This window comes from Natator depressus, chromosome 4 (genome assembly GCF_965152275.1).
Source record: "Natator depressus isolate rNatDep1 chromosome 4, rNatDep2.hap1, whole genome shotgun sequence".
NCBI lineage: Eukaryota > Metazoa > Chordata > Testudines > Cheloniidae > Natator > Natator depressus.
Genome location: NC_134237.1, coordinates 96,198,642 through 96,214,944, shown reverse-complemented (window position 1 = coordinate 96,214,944; position 16,303 = coordinate 96,198,642). Strand labels below are relative to the sequence as shown.

The 16,303-nt window shown below is 43.5% G+C and overlaps 1 protein-coding gene across 2 annotated transcripts in view; it reads left to right on the top strand.

Moving 5' to 3' along the window:
* Positions 1–16,303, top strand: part of NSUN7 (NOP2/Sun RNA methyltransferase family member 7) — a 64,350-nt gene that overhangs the window by 24,195 nt on the left and 23,852 nt on the right. For both annotated transcript variants that reach the window (XM_074951519.1, XM_074951518.1), the window contains 4 exons: positions 250–308; positions 12,712–12,842; positions 14,113–14,265; positions 15,762–15,945. In XM_074951519.1, the coding sequence (XP_074807620.1) occupies positions 250–308; positions 12,712–12,842; positions 14,113–14,265; positions 15,762–15,945 (527 nt within the window). The remainder of the gene's footprint in view (positions 1–249; positions 309–12,711; positions 12,843–14,112; positions 14,266–15,761; positions 15,946–16,303) is intronic.

Sequence of the window (16,303 nt, the reverse complement as noted above, 5' to 3'; positions counted from 1 at the left end):
TAAACGTTTTGCACTAAAATTATAATACTCTGACATGATGTCAGATCTGAATTCAGCTACCTTGATATTTTATTTTTTGCAGTAAAAATTGTACTTTAAGCAATATCAAAAGATTTTAACAACTTACTATGTCTTTAATCCATTAATTTATTTTTCAATCTTTGCCTTGGTTATGAATTTTATTGACTTATACTTCAAACTTTACAGTATTGTAGAAATGTATTTAACCAGTATTTTCTTCTCTTGCAGATCAAGATCTACTTGAAAATATATTGTTAGATAGCTGCTTTTACCCATGTCAGTCAATAGTAAGTAACATTCTGTTAGAAAGTAAGCTACTTTATAATGCAGTTCATTATTATATGTATCTAGCATCTTTTTCATTCTGAAGGATACTGAATACTTTAAAATCTTATTTTACATTTTGAAACTTCATACAATTTAGACCTGTTATTTCGCCAGGCTAAATTTTCAACTGTGTGTGCAGGGGTGTGTGTGGGGGGGAAGGGGAATTATAAATACATACAACAGAAAAATAGTTGTACAAAGGAACCCACTCATACTGAAGACTCAGCCATTTATGCTGGCCATTTGTAGCCATGCTTCAAATTTTTGTAAGGGTTTGACAACTTTGAATAGCCAAAAGGAAAAGGCGTACTTGTGGCACCTTAGAGACTAACAAATTTATTTGAGCATAAGCTTTCGTGAGTTACAGCTTGGCTGTAGCTCACGAAAGCTTATGCTCAAATAAATTTGTTAGTCTCTAAGGTGCCACAAGTACTCCTTTTCTTTTTGTGGATACAGACTAACACGACTGCTACTCTGAAACCTTTGAATAGCTAGAATGTTAAAGGAAATACTTAAACTAAGAAGTTTGAAAATGTTCTAAAGCTTATTATAGTCTTAATTTTGAGTTAATTTAGTAGCACTCATGGCATGGAAATTCTGACAGTTAAGGAAATTCTAGAGTCTTCTGTTTGCTCCTCAAGAACGGGGAGGCTCAGCAGAAACTTCCCTCATGTTGTTACTTCAGTCAATTTCAGATCTTTTCTGGAAAGGCAATATTTAGAGATGAGGACTCAGGGTGACATTCCCATCCTTGTTGTGGCCTCTTTGTGAAATATAAGGTCAGAGTAGCTTAAAAAGGCCATAAAACCCTGTATTTAGCCAGGGGAGGATTTCCCTGGAGCACAGAGGACAGCGGAAGACAGCCATAGGCTGTCTTTGGTGCACCCCAACTTCACACTGCTCCAGCCCTACACATCACAGCTTATGTGGGGTGTGGCTGCAGCATGCAGTGCTGCAGAGATTCCAACAGTGTAGCAGCCCATATGGCAGCCTGAAGAGGCTGCTGGGACTTACATAGGCCACAAGGGCTGTCTGTTACTTCAGGAGCTTCTCTAGTCACCAAAGCAACCCAGGACCAGGAGGGTGCAAAGGTGGCTAAAAGTCTCCTTTAGCCCTCATAGACTTAAAGGCCAGAAGGGATCATTGTAATCATCTTGTCTGACCTCCTGCATGTTGCAGGCCAGAAAACATCACCCACCCACACCAGTAATAGACCCATAACCTCTGGCTGAGTTAATGAAGACTTCAAGTTAAAGAATCCACCATTTATTCTAGTAGGATCCTACAAGTAACCTGTACCCCATGCTGCAGAGGAATACAATTTCCTGAACCCCGGGGTCTATGCCAATCTGCCCTGGGGGAAAATTCCTTTCTGACCCCAAATATGGTGATCACTTGGACCCTGAGCGTGTTGGCAAGATCCACCAGAGAGACACCTGGGAAAGAATTCACTGCAGTAACTCAGAGCCCTCCCACTCAAGAATCCCATCGCTGGCCGTTGGGGATATTTGCTATTAGCAGTCACAGATGGGCCCCATGCAGTCTCATACTGTCCCCTCCAAAAATATATCAAGCTCAATCTTGAGGCCAGTTAAGTGTTTTGCCCTCACTGCTCCCTTTGGAAGGCTATTCCAGAACTTCATTCCTCTGATGGTTGGAAACCTTCATCTAATTTCAAGCTGAAACTTGTTGATGACCAGTTTATATCCATTCGTTCTTATCAACATTGGCTCTTAACTTAAATAACTCCTCTCCCTCCTTGGTATTTGGCTGTTTTATCACAGAGAGTAATCCTATTTCCCCTCAGCCTTCATTCTGTTAGCCTAAACAAGCCAAGCTCCTTGAGTCTTCTCTCATAAGGTAGGTTTTTCCATTCCTCTGATCATCCTAGTAGCCGTTCTTTGCACCGGTTCCAATTTTAATTAATCTTTCTTAAACATGGGAGACCAGAAATGCACACAGATGAGGTCTCACCAGTGCCTTGTAGTATGGTAAAACACATCTCTGGGTCTATTGGAAGTACCTTGTCTGACGCATTCTAAGGTTGCATTAGCCTTTTTCATGACCACATCACGTTGGTAGTTCATAGTCATTCTGTGATTTCTTCTCCTCTGTCACTTCCAACTGATAAGTCCGCAGCTTACAGCAAAAATTCTTGTTGTTAGTCCCTAAGTGTGTGACCTCCCGCTTTGCACTATTACATTTCATTCCATTTCTATTAGTCCAGTTTTCAAGGTCATCCACATCTTCTTTATGATATGCTGGCTCTCCTCCATATTGGCAATACCTCTCAACTGTGTCTTATTCACAGATTTTTGTTAGCACACACCCACTTTCTGTGCTAAAATCATTTATGAAAATCTTAAATAAGATTAGTCCCAAGAACAATTCATGAGGATTCACGAGTAACCCCCCTCCAGCTTGATAGTTCACCTTTTAGTATAACCCATTGTAGTCTCCCCTTAAACCAGTTCTTTATCCACCTTTAGATTCTTGTATTAATCCCTAATGAATAGGGATCCCCCCTCCCCCGGCTCAAGATATCAGGAACAGGGGAAGGTAACAAACCGATGTCATGAAATATGTAGGAGGTGTGTAAATTGTATATGTTAGTTGTTTGTTTTAGCCTAATAAATATCAGGGTACTTTGCCTTAATTGTTTGCGTGGCCTAGGGGATGTCAGAAACTCCTGCTGCCAACCTGAGCCATTTCTTGCTACTAGGCACTTGTGTCAGTATACCTGTAACCATGGAGCTAGAACGCTGAGACCGTGTCTGGGGGCAATAAACCGGGTCGAGTGCCTTTGTCACTTAGCCATGCCTGTGGTCTTTCTTTATGAATAACATCAAAATCTGCAAAACTATCATGCTGTGCTATCTACCAATAACATTGAAGCTTCAAGGATAGAAGCACTGAGCAGCCTAAACAGCGCTACCAAGGCAACAACGTGTCAGCTCCAGCACTCAACCACACTGCATAGTACTATCGAGGTCTTTTGAACCAGCTATCTGTGCAGAGCTGGGAAAGCATATGGGGAAAAAAAAAACATGTGCAAGTCAACTGACAACACAAGACAGGATAGGTTAGGAAATCTTTCTGTATTACAGATAGGGAATTCAGAGAGGATTCACAAACCCCCCATTCTTACCAGGTAGCTGGACGCCTTTGTTTCAATGATCAGATTTCCTTCAGAAACTGATCAGGAAATCTCAGCTAACACTAATGTTTTCAGAATTGTCAGCTAAACATGGATGCCTGCTTTGAGATTGCTAGGGTTTGATTTTCAAAGTATTGAGTGCATACATTTCCATTGACTTCAAAAGGTGTTGAGCACAGAGCTCCAGCTGCCTACAAAAATTAGAGGACACTCCTGAAAATGTTGGCTACAGTCTGCTGCTTCATCAGTAAAATGGTGGTGGTAAGGAAGAATTAACTAACGCTTGTAAAGCACTGGAAGATCATCAAATGGAATATTTGAAATGAGAGGTATCATAAATAAATATAAAAATTGTTTTAAAGTAGAACACTTTCTCCAGACAAAGTAACACTTAACATAGAGGAAGGGAAGAAAAATCCTCTCTGCAATGATGTGCTTGAGGATAACTTTTTCACAGGGGACAAATTCTCCTGAGCAAGGTGGACAGTTATTATTATTTTGCTCATCTCCTCTGTGAGAAAAGTACCCTGACTCCAAGAAGTCATGCACTTCCTCTTAAACAAAACAACAATACCCCCCCTCCCTCCCACCGATTACATTCAAAATTGAAGATTAGATTAAACTTTCTTTAAGGCCAAAATTCTCAAGCAAGCTGGGCCCTTGCTGTCACTTATGCTCCTTTCTGCTCTTATCTATAGTAAAATAAACACCTGTGATACAACATGGCCAGAAGGCAGCAGGAGAGTGATATAGGAGAGATATGTAAGTCCCAGGAAGAAGAGAAGCCTTATTCCCTATAGGGAAGAAAGGTTTCTATAGATTAATTAAAAGAACCTCAAGCCAATTAGAGCACCTGAAGCTAGTCACCTGATAAAAACCCCCTGCTTCAATCAGCCAGGGGAAGGAGTTGGAGCAGAGTGCAGTTTGGAGAAGTGCCATGGCTGGCTAGAAGACCAAGACCCTAGGTAAAGAGACACCCGGCTTGTGCAGAGAGAGAGAGAGAGAGAGAGAGAGAGAGGGCAGGAAGCCCCACAAGCTGAAGAGCAGGAGAGGGAAGTAGCCCAGGGGAAGGAAGCAAGCACAAGTTCAAGTGGTTTACCACTATCCCTAGGGTCCCTGGGCTGGGACCTGGAGTAGAGGGCGGGCCCGGATCCCTCCCTCTCCACTCTCCTTCTCTGGGCAGGAAACTGTACCCTGAACCCCACCCCACCCCCCCCAAGAAGAGGAAGTGCGGGACCCATCATAATCGTACTGGCAGTTTGCCACACGTGGTGTCAACGGTGGGATCTCCGTGCTGGGGACTTAAACCAGGGTTAACCAAAACCATCCCATCCCCAAGATGGACGATGTGGTTAAGGCTCTAATACGAGCCACTGTGGCTCAGCAGGCGGCTACCCGAATCCAAGCAGCCGCCCAACAGGAGGCGACTCGGGTGCAGCAGGAGACTAATCGGCTGTTGATGAATCAGGCTGCCCAGGACCGAGCTCTGCTACAGGAGCTGGCAAACCAGATGAAGGCCCTTATGGAGCAGAATCACAATTGCGATGGAACCCGGACTATATGGGCCAGCCACTGCCTACAGAAAATGACATGGGAGGATGATGTAGAGGCGTACCTCCTGGCATTTGAGAGAACAGCCCTGCGGGAGGCCTGGCCCCAAGATTAGTGGTCTGGTATCCTCGCCCCGTTCCTGTGTGGAGAGGCCCAGAAGGTCTACTACGATATGGCCGCAGAGACTGGAGGATTACCCCCAGCTGAAGGCAGAGATCCTGGCCAGATCCGGAGTAACCATGGTGTTGCAAGCCTAGAGGTTTCATGAATGGCAGTATACAGAGGACAAGACACCCCGATAGCAATTGTTTGACCTGATGCACCTGACCCAGAAATGGCTGCGCCCTGAGGCCCTCAGCTCTGAAAAAATGATGGAGCTCCTGGTACTGGACTGGTATATGAGGGGGCTACCACCAGGCCTTTGAGCTTGGGTTGGCCAGAATGACCCCTCTACCTACGATGAGTTGGTCTCCCTCATGGAAAGATAGCTGGCAGCCCATGAACTGTTCCAGACCCCAGGGGGTGAGACACGGCAAACCAGGAAGACAGCCCCAAACCCAAGGCCCTGGATTGTCGAGAACTACAGAAGAACCATAACTGGGAGGAAAGACACTGAGGAATGGCCCGAGGCCAAGAAGGGTCCTGGGGGTTTGGGAAGAGAGGGCTGCGGGGGCCAACCAAATAGCCCCAGGCAGAGGGTGGCAACCAGGATAAGGGGTCGGTGTTAAGAGTGTGGGGAATTGAGGCATATAGCAGCCCAGTGCCCCAACAGGGAAGAGCCTATGCAGTGCAATCTGGGGGATCCTGGGGAACAATGTGGCCTAATCGGCCTGGTAGGGGTCACAGTGATCTCACATGGGTATACAAGGTAGTGAAGATGAATGGTATTGCGACCATAGCATTAGTAGATTCCGGGAGTGCTGTCACACTGGTCTTGGGGAAGTTGGTGGGGCAAGACTAACTAACCCAGGCCAAAACCACAGGGGTAACGTGCGTTCATGGCACCGTACATTTCTACCCCACAATCCCAGTATGGATTGAGATCCAGGGAAACACTACCAGGGTAACTGCAGGAGTGGTCCCTAGGCTCCCCTACCCGATCTTAATTGGTAGGGACTTCCCCGGGTTTGAGAACTTACTCCCCCCAGTAGAGCCAGGGGAGGGTAGCAACCCCCGGGCTGAGACGGAGGCACCTACAGATAGCCTCATCCCAATTTTTGCGGAATTTGCCCCAGAGCTATTTTCATCCCCCGGGAAACCCCGAAAGTCTAGGTGGGAAAAGAGGGCAAATAAAAGGCTAGGGACGAGGATTCTAGGAGAGAACCAGAAAGCCTCCCTTGTTGGTAAGTGAACCCGTTCAGGAGGCCAGGAGACAATTCAGGCCAGTGAGAACTCAGAGGCAGTTCCTAGCCCAAGTAGGGCCGGCCCCAGGGGCGGAGAAGAAATAGGTCCCATGGAGTTAGGTCAAATCGGTACCGCACGTGAGAATTTCGGGCAGGACCAAGCCAATGACCCGCTATATGCGAATGTGAGGGAGAAGGTAGTGGAAGTAAATGGCGTACCTGTGGAAGGAAAGACCAAAGGCCTAAGGCTGTATTATGTGATCAAACGTGATCTGTTGTACCGAATAGTGCAAATTCGAGGGGAAGAAGTAGAGCAGCTCTTAGTCCCATGGAAACACACAAGGGCAGTACTAGAGTTAGCTCACAGTCATTTATTTGGGGGACATCTAGAAGTAGACAAGACACTTGATAGAGTCCTAAGAAGATTTTATTGGCCAGGAATACACGCGGAGGTCCAACGCTATTGTACCTCCTGCCCGGAATGCCAGTTGCATAGCCCCCGACCTCACTTGTGGGCCCCATTAGTACTTTTGCCTATTATTGAAGTCCCTTTCGAAAGGATAGCCATGGACCTAGTGGGCCCGCTGAAAAGATCAGCACGGGGCCACCGAAACGTATTAGTCATCCTTGACTATGCCACACATTATCCAGAAGCCATTCCTTTAAGAAACCCCACATCCAAGGCAATAGCAAAAGAACTACTTCAGGTTTTTGCCAGAGTGGGCATCCCTAAGGAGATCCTGACTGACCAAGAAACCCCTTTCATGTCGAAATTAATGAAGGACTTATGTACCCTGCTCCGCATCCATGCCATACGGACCTCAGTCTACCATCCACAAACAGATGGACTGGTAGAGCAGTTTAACTGCACCCTTAAAGGTATGATCCGGAAGGTGGTAGCACAGGACAGAAAAGACTCGGATATCCTTCCACCATACCTAATGTTTGCAATACGGGAAGTCCCCCAGGCGTCCACCGGTTTCTCTCCCTTTGAGCTACTATACAGACTCCACCCATGCGGAATATTGGATATCGCCAAGGAGGACTGGGAAGAACAACCCAACCCAGGAAAGAATGTCATTGAGCACGTGACACAGATGAGAGAGCGAATAGCTCGAGTAACCCCTATAGTATGAGAACATTTGGAAAAAGCACAAGAGACCCAGCAGACATATTATAACCGCTGGGGAAAAGTACGGAAATTTCAGGCAGGAGAACGGGTGATGGTGCTAGTCCCAACAGCGGAAAGCAAACTCCTGGCCAGCTGGCATGGGCCATATGAGATAGTGGAAGCCATTGGGAAATGGACTATAAGGTCAGACAACCAGACTGCCGAAGATCAGAGCAGATCTACCACGTAAACTTACTGAAGCCCTGGTGTGACTGAATGCCTGGTCATTTGGAGAGCTCCATCTCAGATGGACGACCCACAGGAGCAGGTGAGGATATCCCCCGAGTTAGCCCCAGAACAACGAACAGAGGTCATTGATATGATCCAACGGAACCAAGATGTGTTCTGTACACAGCTGGGCCGTACGACACTAGTCCAACATCATATCGTCACCAGGCCCGGAATAAGGGTGACAATAAGACCGTACTGGATACCGGAAGCTAAAAGAGAGGAAATTAGGACAGAAGTGAAGAAGATGTTGGAACTTGAGGTTATTGAAGAATCCCACAGCCTGTGGTCTAGCCCTATTGTCCTAGTACCCAAGCCTGACGGCACCCTGAGATTTTGCAATGACTTCCGGAAGTTGAATGAAGTATCCCAATTCGATGCCTATCCGATACCACGTGTCGACAAGCTAGTTGATCAGTTAGGCATGGCCCGATACCTAACCACTCTGGACCAGACCAAAGGATATTGGCAAATTCCCCTGGCCAAGAACGCCAAGGAGAAGACTGCTTTCTCTACACCTGATGGCTGGTTCCAATACACTGTCCTCCCTTTCGGACTCCATGGGGCCCCTGCAACATTCCAACGACTTATGGATAAATTGCTGCGACCCCATGCCAGGTATGCCGCCGCCTATTTAGACGATATAGTCATCCATAGCGCTGACTGGGAAATGCACCTAGGGAAAGTAGAAGTGGTACTAGACACCCTGCGGAAGGCCGGCCTCACTGCCAAATCTCTCAAGTGCGTGATAGGACTAACTGAGGCAAGATACCTCAGATATGTAGTAGGGAGAGGCTTGGTAAAACCCCAATGGAACAAAGTGGAGGCAATACAAGATTGGCCTCGGCCAGTCCGTAAAAAGCAGGTTAGAGCATTTCTCCGGTTAGTAGGGTACTATCGGAGATTCATCCCTCATTTTGCCACAAGAGCAGGGCCATTGACAGACCTGATAAAGGCTCGGGGCCCCGAGATAGTAAAATGGTCTGATGCAGCGGAAGGAGCATTCGCAGATTTAAGGACAGCCCTTTGCTGCCATCCAGTACTCATAGCCCCAGACTTCAAGAAAGAATTTGTCCTACAAACAGATGCCTCGGAAGTACGGCTAGGAGCCGTCCTTTTGCAGATGGTAGGGGAGGAGGAACACCCTATCCTGTACCTCAGCCAGAAGCTCCTCCCCAGGGAACAAAAGTATGCCGTTGTTGAAAAGGAATGTCTGGCGATAAAATGGGCCATGGAAACTCTCCGCTACTACCTACTGGGGCGGTGATTTACCCTGGTGACAGACCACGCCCCGCTCCAGTGGATGCACAGAAACAAGGAGAAGAATGCAAAAGTGACTAGATGGTTCCTATCTCTGCAACCCTTTCATTTCCAAGTACAGCATAGGGCTGGAAGCCAACACGGCAACGCAGATGGCTTGTCACGAAAGCATTGCCTCTCGTCCCAAGTAGCCCAACCCCATGGTATTGAGCGGGTGGGGCGGGGGGGGGGATATGTGATACAGCATGGCCAGAAGGCAGCAGGAGAGTGATATAGGAGAGATATGTAAGTCCCAGGATGAGGAGAAGCCTTATTCCCTGTAGAGGGAAGAAAGATTTCTATAGATTAATTAAAAGCACCTCAAGCCAATTAGAGCACCTGAAGCTAGTCACCTGATAAAAACCCCCTGCTTCAATGAGCCAGGGGAAGGAGTTGGAGCAGAGTGCAGTTTGGAGAAGTGCCATGGCTGGCTAGAAGACCAAGACCCTAGGTAAAGAGACACCCAGCTTGTGCAGAGAGAGAGGGCAGAAAGCCCTACAAGCTGAAGAGCAGGAGAGGGAAGTAGCCCAGGGGAAGGAAGCAAGCACAAGTTCAAGTGGTTTACCACTATCCCTAGGGCCCCTGGGCTAGGACCCGGAGTAGAGGGCGGGCTCAGCCATCACGTCAGCAAGAAAGGTGGGAGAACTAGGTGCCCTAATGGCTTACCCACCTTACACCACATTTCTCAAAGACAAAGTAATCATACGACCACACCCTAAGTTCAAACCCAAAGTTGTATCACTGTTCTATTTAAATCAGCCCATTTACTTACCAGTATTCTTCCTGAAACTGCACGCAGACAGCAGGGAGGCCTCCCTTCACACATTAGATGTTCGCAGAGCACTAGCGTTCTATGCAGAAAGAACAAAAACATTTAGAAAATTATCCAGACTGTTTATCTCCACAACAGAACAATCAAAGGTTCAAACTATATCCAGACAAAGACTATCCAAATGGGTACCGACAAGTATCCAGTTGTGTTACCAAAACAACAATCTGCCAGCTCCCTCCCAAGTTTGCACACACTCCACCAGAGCAATGTCGACATCTGTGGCCTTTCTCAACAATGTGCCCATCATGGACATTTGCAAAGTAGCTATATGGGCTTCAGCCCATACCTTTACTAAACTGCATTTTAGAACAACAGTCAACTGCAGACATTCAATTTGGACTCTCTGCGCTATCCAGCGTACATAAACCAATTCCAAAGCCCCTTCCCTCCACTGAGGGGCACTGCTCAACAGTCACCTAAAGTGGAGCACCCACAGGGACACTCGTCGAAGAAGAAGAGAAGGTGACTCAACTTGTGCAGTAACTGAGGTTCTTCAATATGGTTGTCCCTGTGGGTGCTCCACTACCCTCCCCCCCGCTGATCCTCAGGGAGTAGAGAAGAACCTGGGGGACAGTTGGCTGCGCACGCTAGGTAGATGCTTGGAGCGGCGCAAGACGGCTGCCACGCATGCGTGGCCAACCTGGGCACTGATACTACAAATCTCCGATTACAAGCACAGGGCACCAAGACACCTGAAGTGGAGTACCCACAGGGACAACCATCTAGAAGAACCTCAGTTACTGCACAAGGTGAGTAACCTTCTCCTCAATTATGGTTCGTTCCTCCCCCACCCCGGTGAAATTTTCCTCATTGCATTTTTAGATGTCAGTGAGCCCCCCCCCCAAAAAAAAAGGTTTAGAAAACAACTTATGAGAAAAGGTTGGAAGAATGGGGCCTCATTAGACTAGAGAAAAGACAGGTGAAACAGAAGTCTTCAAATATGTAAACGGTTGTTCTAAAGACGGCAGTGATCAATTGTGCTCTCTGTCCACCGAGGGTAGGACAAGAAGTAATTGGCTTAGTTTGTAATATGGGAGATATTGGGAGAATTTTTCAAATTATAAGGATAATTGAGCACTGGAACAGGTTCTCTGGAGACACTTTTAAGAACAGATTAGTCACACACTTGTTAGGGGTGGTCTAGGTATATTTAATCCTGGTTTTGTATCTGTGACATGCTGGCGGTGGGTGGGCAGGCAGGGATGCATTCCATTCCAACCCGACATTTCTAAGATTTCATGATCTATATTAAAAGAAATAATGAAAGCTGCTTGGATGTTAGCTTTTTATCATAATATTTCATAAAGTTATCAATAACTTTGTCTACAGTTTTGTATTAAAAGCTATATACTTTACAAAACCTAAACCTTCACATTCTCAATGCTGGGTATTAAATAAGCTAAGCTGAACTTTAAGGGAGCAAAGTTAGTATTGTGGTTAAGACAGGAGATTTAAGTGCCCAGGTTTGAAAATTTTAGCATAGTATCACCTAAAGCCAAATGTAGGCACTTAAATAAGGGGTAAGCATCTCCATATCCCATTGACTTAATGACTTCAAACCGATCTTCTAGTACTGTGCATCTCTGAAAGTCAGGACACTTATGTACGTTCCTAAATATGGATTTTAGGTGACTGACTTCAGATATTCAAGTTTGGAAAACCGTGGCTACTTAATATCTTTGCGCTTCAGTCTGCCGATTAGTGAAATAAAGATATTTCCCTAATTCATGGGTTTGTTGTGAGGCTCAATTCCTTTTTTTCTAGTTAATATACTTTGTATACTTACACTCATATATAAAAATAAAAACATGGTACTCAACACAAAAAAATACCATTTCTTACCTTCCTCTTTAACTTGTGTGTGAATGTAGTGCACATGAATGATATTTGATCTACAGTTCAGGGGACTGAAGTTCACATAACAGGTACAGCTTGGCAGCAGTAGTGCCACCCTACCCTGAGAATGAGCCTCAACTCTCACCTTAGAGGTGAGAGAACCTCTAAGGCTGAAAGTAATCTGCTATTCATGCCCATTCAGTCCTGGATGCCCCTGCTAATTCCAACAAGATTTTGAATTCGTGTCAGTTGTGGAAAATTTTTAACAAGAGTGCTGAGGACAGCATGGAAATAATTTTTGTGTGGTAGCAGTGGTTGAATGGCGGTTTTTAAAAAAAACTTACATTTTGAATGTTATGCAATAAAATGAAAAGCTATTAAGAAGGTATTATGTGCTTCTCTTACCTTGAATATTACTGACTGTACAACAGTCAAATTCTACTTCTAAAATGATCTTTATGAACAGGAAAATCACTTTTGCCAACAGTTTAACACATACAGCTGTCTACTGTAACTTTTCTGTACCCAGCTGGATGAAGAGGAATGCCATTCTAATATATCTGCAATTTGCTGCAAAAGAGAAAAATATAGTTGGAGGGTGACGGAAAAGTTATAATTCTAAAAACCTCTAAAGGAAAGAAATCAGTTTTTTCTTCACCATGGCGAACTAAAAGTTTGGGTGTTTCAATAAAAATAGTTAATAAAAGTCTGTCTTATTGATGAGAAGCTAGGCACTTAAAATCATGTCTCTTCCTGTTTTTCATTCAAAATAAGTCTCCATAATACATAGCGATCTCCCTAAAGGAACCACCTACGTGGACTCTTATGTGTAGTCCTACTGAAGACATAGATCTTCTGTGAGTGTAAGGGGTTGGAGGTGGATCTCTTTGCATGATTGAGACCTGTTCTGTTTCCATTTCTCTACATGGTTATTTTCCTATTGCAGCCAGATGAATTGACCAGTTTAATTGTTGTGATGTTGTATGACCTCCAAGATCGAAAGTTTCAAGCCCGACAGATTTCTGAGGAAGAGGAATCAATACCAGAAGTCCGAGATGTAGAACGTTATCTATACAGGTATATATTATAAGGAATTTTCTAAGTGGGCATAAATATAGACTTATAACCTATAATAGGTTTTTAAAATTGCAAATATTGTAAACCTTTGTTTTCATCTCAAGCCATCGTGGGTGTCTTTAAAGATGATTTGGTTTCAAAGAGAAACTTCTGGATTCCTAAAGTTAAGATTAAGCTTGTATTTAGTCAAAACTGCTGATGGAATACTTTTGAAGTAAAAATGTAGTGCCTTATTTCTGTTGCTTATCTGATGGAAAAATCCAGAAAACCCAAGACCAAGTCAATATGAAAAAACATTACTCCAGCATTCAATAAAGAGATTCAGAAAGATGAGCATGGTGTGGTAAAGAACTAAGGAATCTCTGTAAAACACCTAACAGCCTTGCACTCTGCTCTACCATACTTCCTCTAGGTTATTTTAGAGGTACTTTCATAAGACATCGAACAAAGAATCTGGTAAGTCTCATATTTAAAGTAATGCCAAAGTCATTCCCTCTGCAGTATATTTACTTAGTAAAGTCACTGGATTCGTGGGAGAATATGGTCTCACTATTGAAATTAGAAGTGTAGCTGCACCGGCACAAGCAGCTGGATGGGCTAGCTGCCCTGAGTACAATCCTTTCCAAGACCCTGGGTACATAGTCAGAGCTTGGGTGGATATGTCTCCTTGAACTGGAAATTATACCTTCCAGGTCCAGTTGAAACATATTCTAAGTACTTTAGAGACAAAAAGACCACTTGTGACAGCAAAATGATATCGACTTTTTTGTGTGCTTTGATCAGCCATGAAATAGCTAACAATTCTGATGTTTAAATTATCATCATTGGGCATTAGACTTAACACACCATTTATGAATGAGGCAGTTAACACTTCTTAAAAACTATTGTTTCAGACTCCTTGGAAATTCAGATTTCATTGTCTTTGGTTACAAGTGCATCATGTTTTCAAGGTTTTCTTCTTACCCATAACAGCTACACACTTCCTCTCTTTTTTAAAATAGAAGCTGAAATTCAGGAGGTCAGGGTGAGACATGGCCCAATTTGAGACAGTTGTATGCTTAAGTAATATAGTCTCAGCTATGCATGTTGGCTAAGAGTGCAATCTCCTTGGGGCAGGGACTGTTTCATACTACATTTTTGTATAGTGTCTAGCAAAATGGGACCACACTCGTGATTGTGGCCTCTGGGCATTGCTGCAGTATAAATGTTACATCATCATAATGAGCTAAAATCTTCTAATCTGGGTAAAGCTATCATTTTATACTTGTAGTTTTAAGACCAAACTGGCTGCTGCTTTAGCAAGATGTCGAATCAAACATGATGCTCTTTCAATTGAATATATTCTACCAGAAACTCTACGGAAACAGGAACAAAGGGCTTCTGCTTTACCTTTGTATGCTTGGATAAATACATTAAAAAGCAGGTAAGATCTGTAAAATTAACATTCCATATGTTCATTATAGAAATATACATATTAAATTGTATATTGCCCTTCTGTGAATTTGTTTTAAAAATTTGCATAGTACGTTATCATCTTATAAGGCATGGATTTCTTCTAATAAACGTTTATTTAACAGGACCCAATTGACCTAAACATCACACTTCCATCTGCCATTTTTTAACCTAGTAGTGGTACAGTAATCTTAAGTGTTACCTGTAACTGACAAGATGCTAGAGGAAAAATAACAGCTTTTCTGTTGTTTTTTTTTCTAATTTACTTATTCGATGCATTTGACAACACCTTGAGTGTATCTGCACTGTGCTGGAATGCCGTGTTCCAGTGTGGGTAGTCAGACGTGCTAGCTCTGCTACAGCTATTGCACTAAAAATGAATATATAGTCAGGGTAGGTGCCTGAATATGTACTCAGGGGTTCTGCGTGGGTTTTTACTCAGGCAGCTAGCCCAAGCTGCTGCCTGTGCTACCCTGACTACACTGCTATTTTTAGTATGCGATCTTGAGCAGAGCTAGCATGTCTGTCTGCATGTGCTCAGAAGCACTCTCCTAGCTGCAGCACAGATGTATCTTTTGCATATAGTGATCCGCACTGTTTCCTCTGCATAGTCAGTTTCCCTAATTTATTTTTGTGTGTCTTGAACATAGCAACAAAGTGGAGGAAAAAATATTAAAACTAGAAATGGTATTTTAAAACCGCAAAAATTGGTAAAGGGCTTTGGGAGGGACGTATAGTACCTAGAACTACTTTTAATTGATTTTTTTTTTTTAATTTTTCTAGTTGACAGTGTTCCTTTAAATGCTTCTTTATATATACGTCAGTAAATAATACTAGTTTTAGTATTTATTTCAGTACTAAAAGAACTGATAGGATGGATAACTTGACATTATTGTCACATCTTTTTTTCCTTACCAGTAATTTCTTCATAACCTTCCTTACCTCAAATGTTCTGTCTTGTCTATTTTAGACTGACAGCTTCAGGGCAGAGAATGTGTCTTACTCTGAACATGATTCTGCAACTTGTACTTGGGCGGAATACCTGACTAAAGATTGCCATGTTGGGTCCTCTGTTTACAATGTACAGTGTAAATTTATGGCACTATATAAACAATAGTAGATTAAAACAAATGCGAGATTTTTGTGCACGACACTTAACTGCATGACTGTACCCTGGGTATTATGAATTACAAATTGCTTAACGTTCATTCGTGCATTATCTTTCCGCGACTAAGCAACAAATTCACTGGTGGTGTAAATGGATGTGAGTCCACTGTAGTCAGTTGAACTGCAACTGTTTACACCAGCAATAAATTTGGTATGAAATATCAAATCCTACCTCTGAGTTCTGTTTTTATGATATTTTTTATGGCAAAAATCCAGATTTTCCAAGTTAATTTTTAGTTATTAACATTGTATGTTCAGTGGTCAGAATTACTATGAGTTATGCATGTTATCTGTTAACAGCCTTGAAGACATTTACAAAGAATTGAAAAAAGAGGGATTCACAAAAGTTGAATCTGTGTCAGATTTTGAAGGTTATACTTACTGTCTGGACAAACACTGTCATGATGTACTGGTTTTTCCCGCCTCTCTCAAAGAAGAAATACTTAATTTGGAACTTTTCACAAGTTACAAACTCATTTTACAGGTGAGCTAAATAAGTCTGGAGTGGGTCTCGTAATCTGATCTGCAAACTAAGATAGTGTTGTACATTATAGTCTGTTCAGACATTGCATGGTTTTAATTTTTTTTATGACTAAATAAATAACCAGGCACTAGCACTTCCTGCAAACTTCCTAGTGTAAGCAGGGTCTGAATGACCTCTCCCCTGACATCTGGTGCTGAGCTTGGGGGAAAAGACTTCAGGAACAGACAGTTTGTATAGTCATACCTACTCTGCCTAGGTACGCAGCATGATGGAGCTGCTTTACCAAAATGATCACTTTTGTCTGGTGTTGGGTTACAGATCATTTCAGTAATGAGTGCAGAGATAATTAAATGTTACT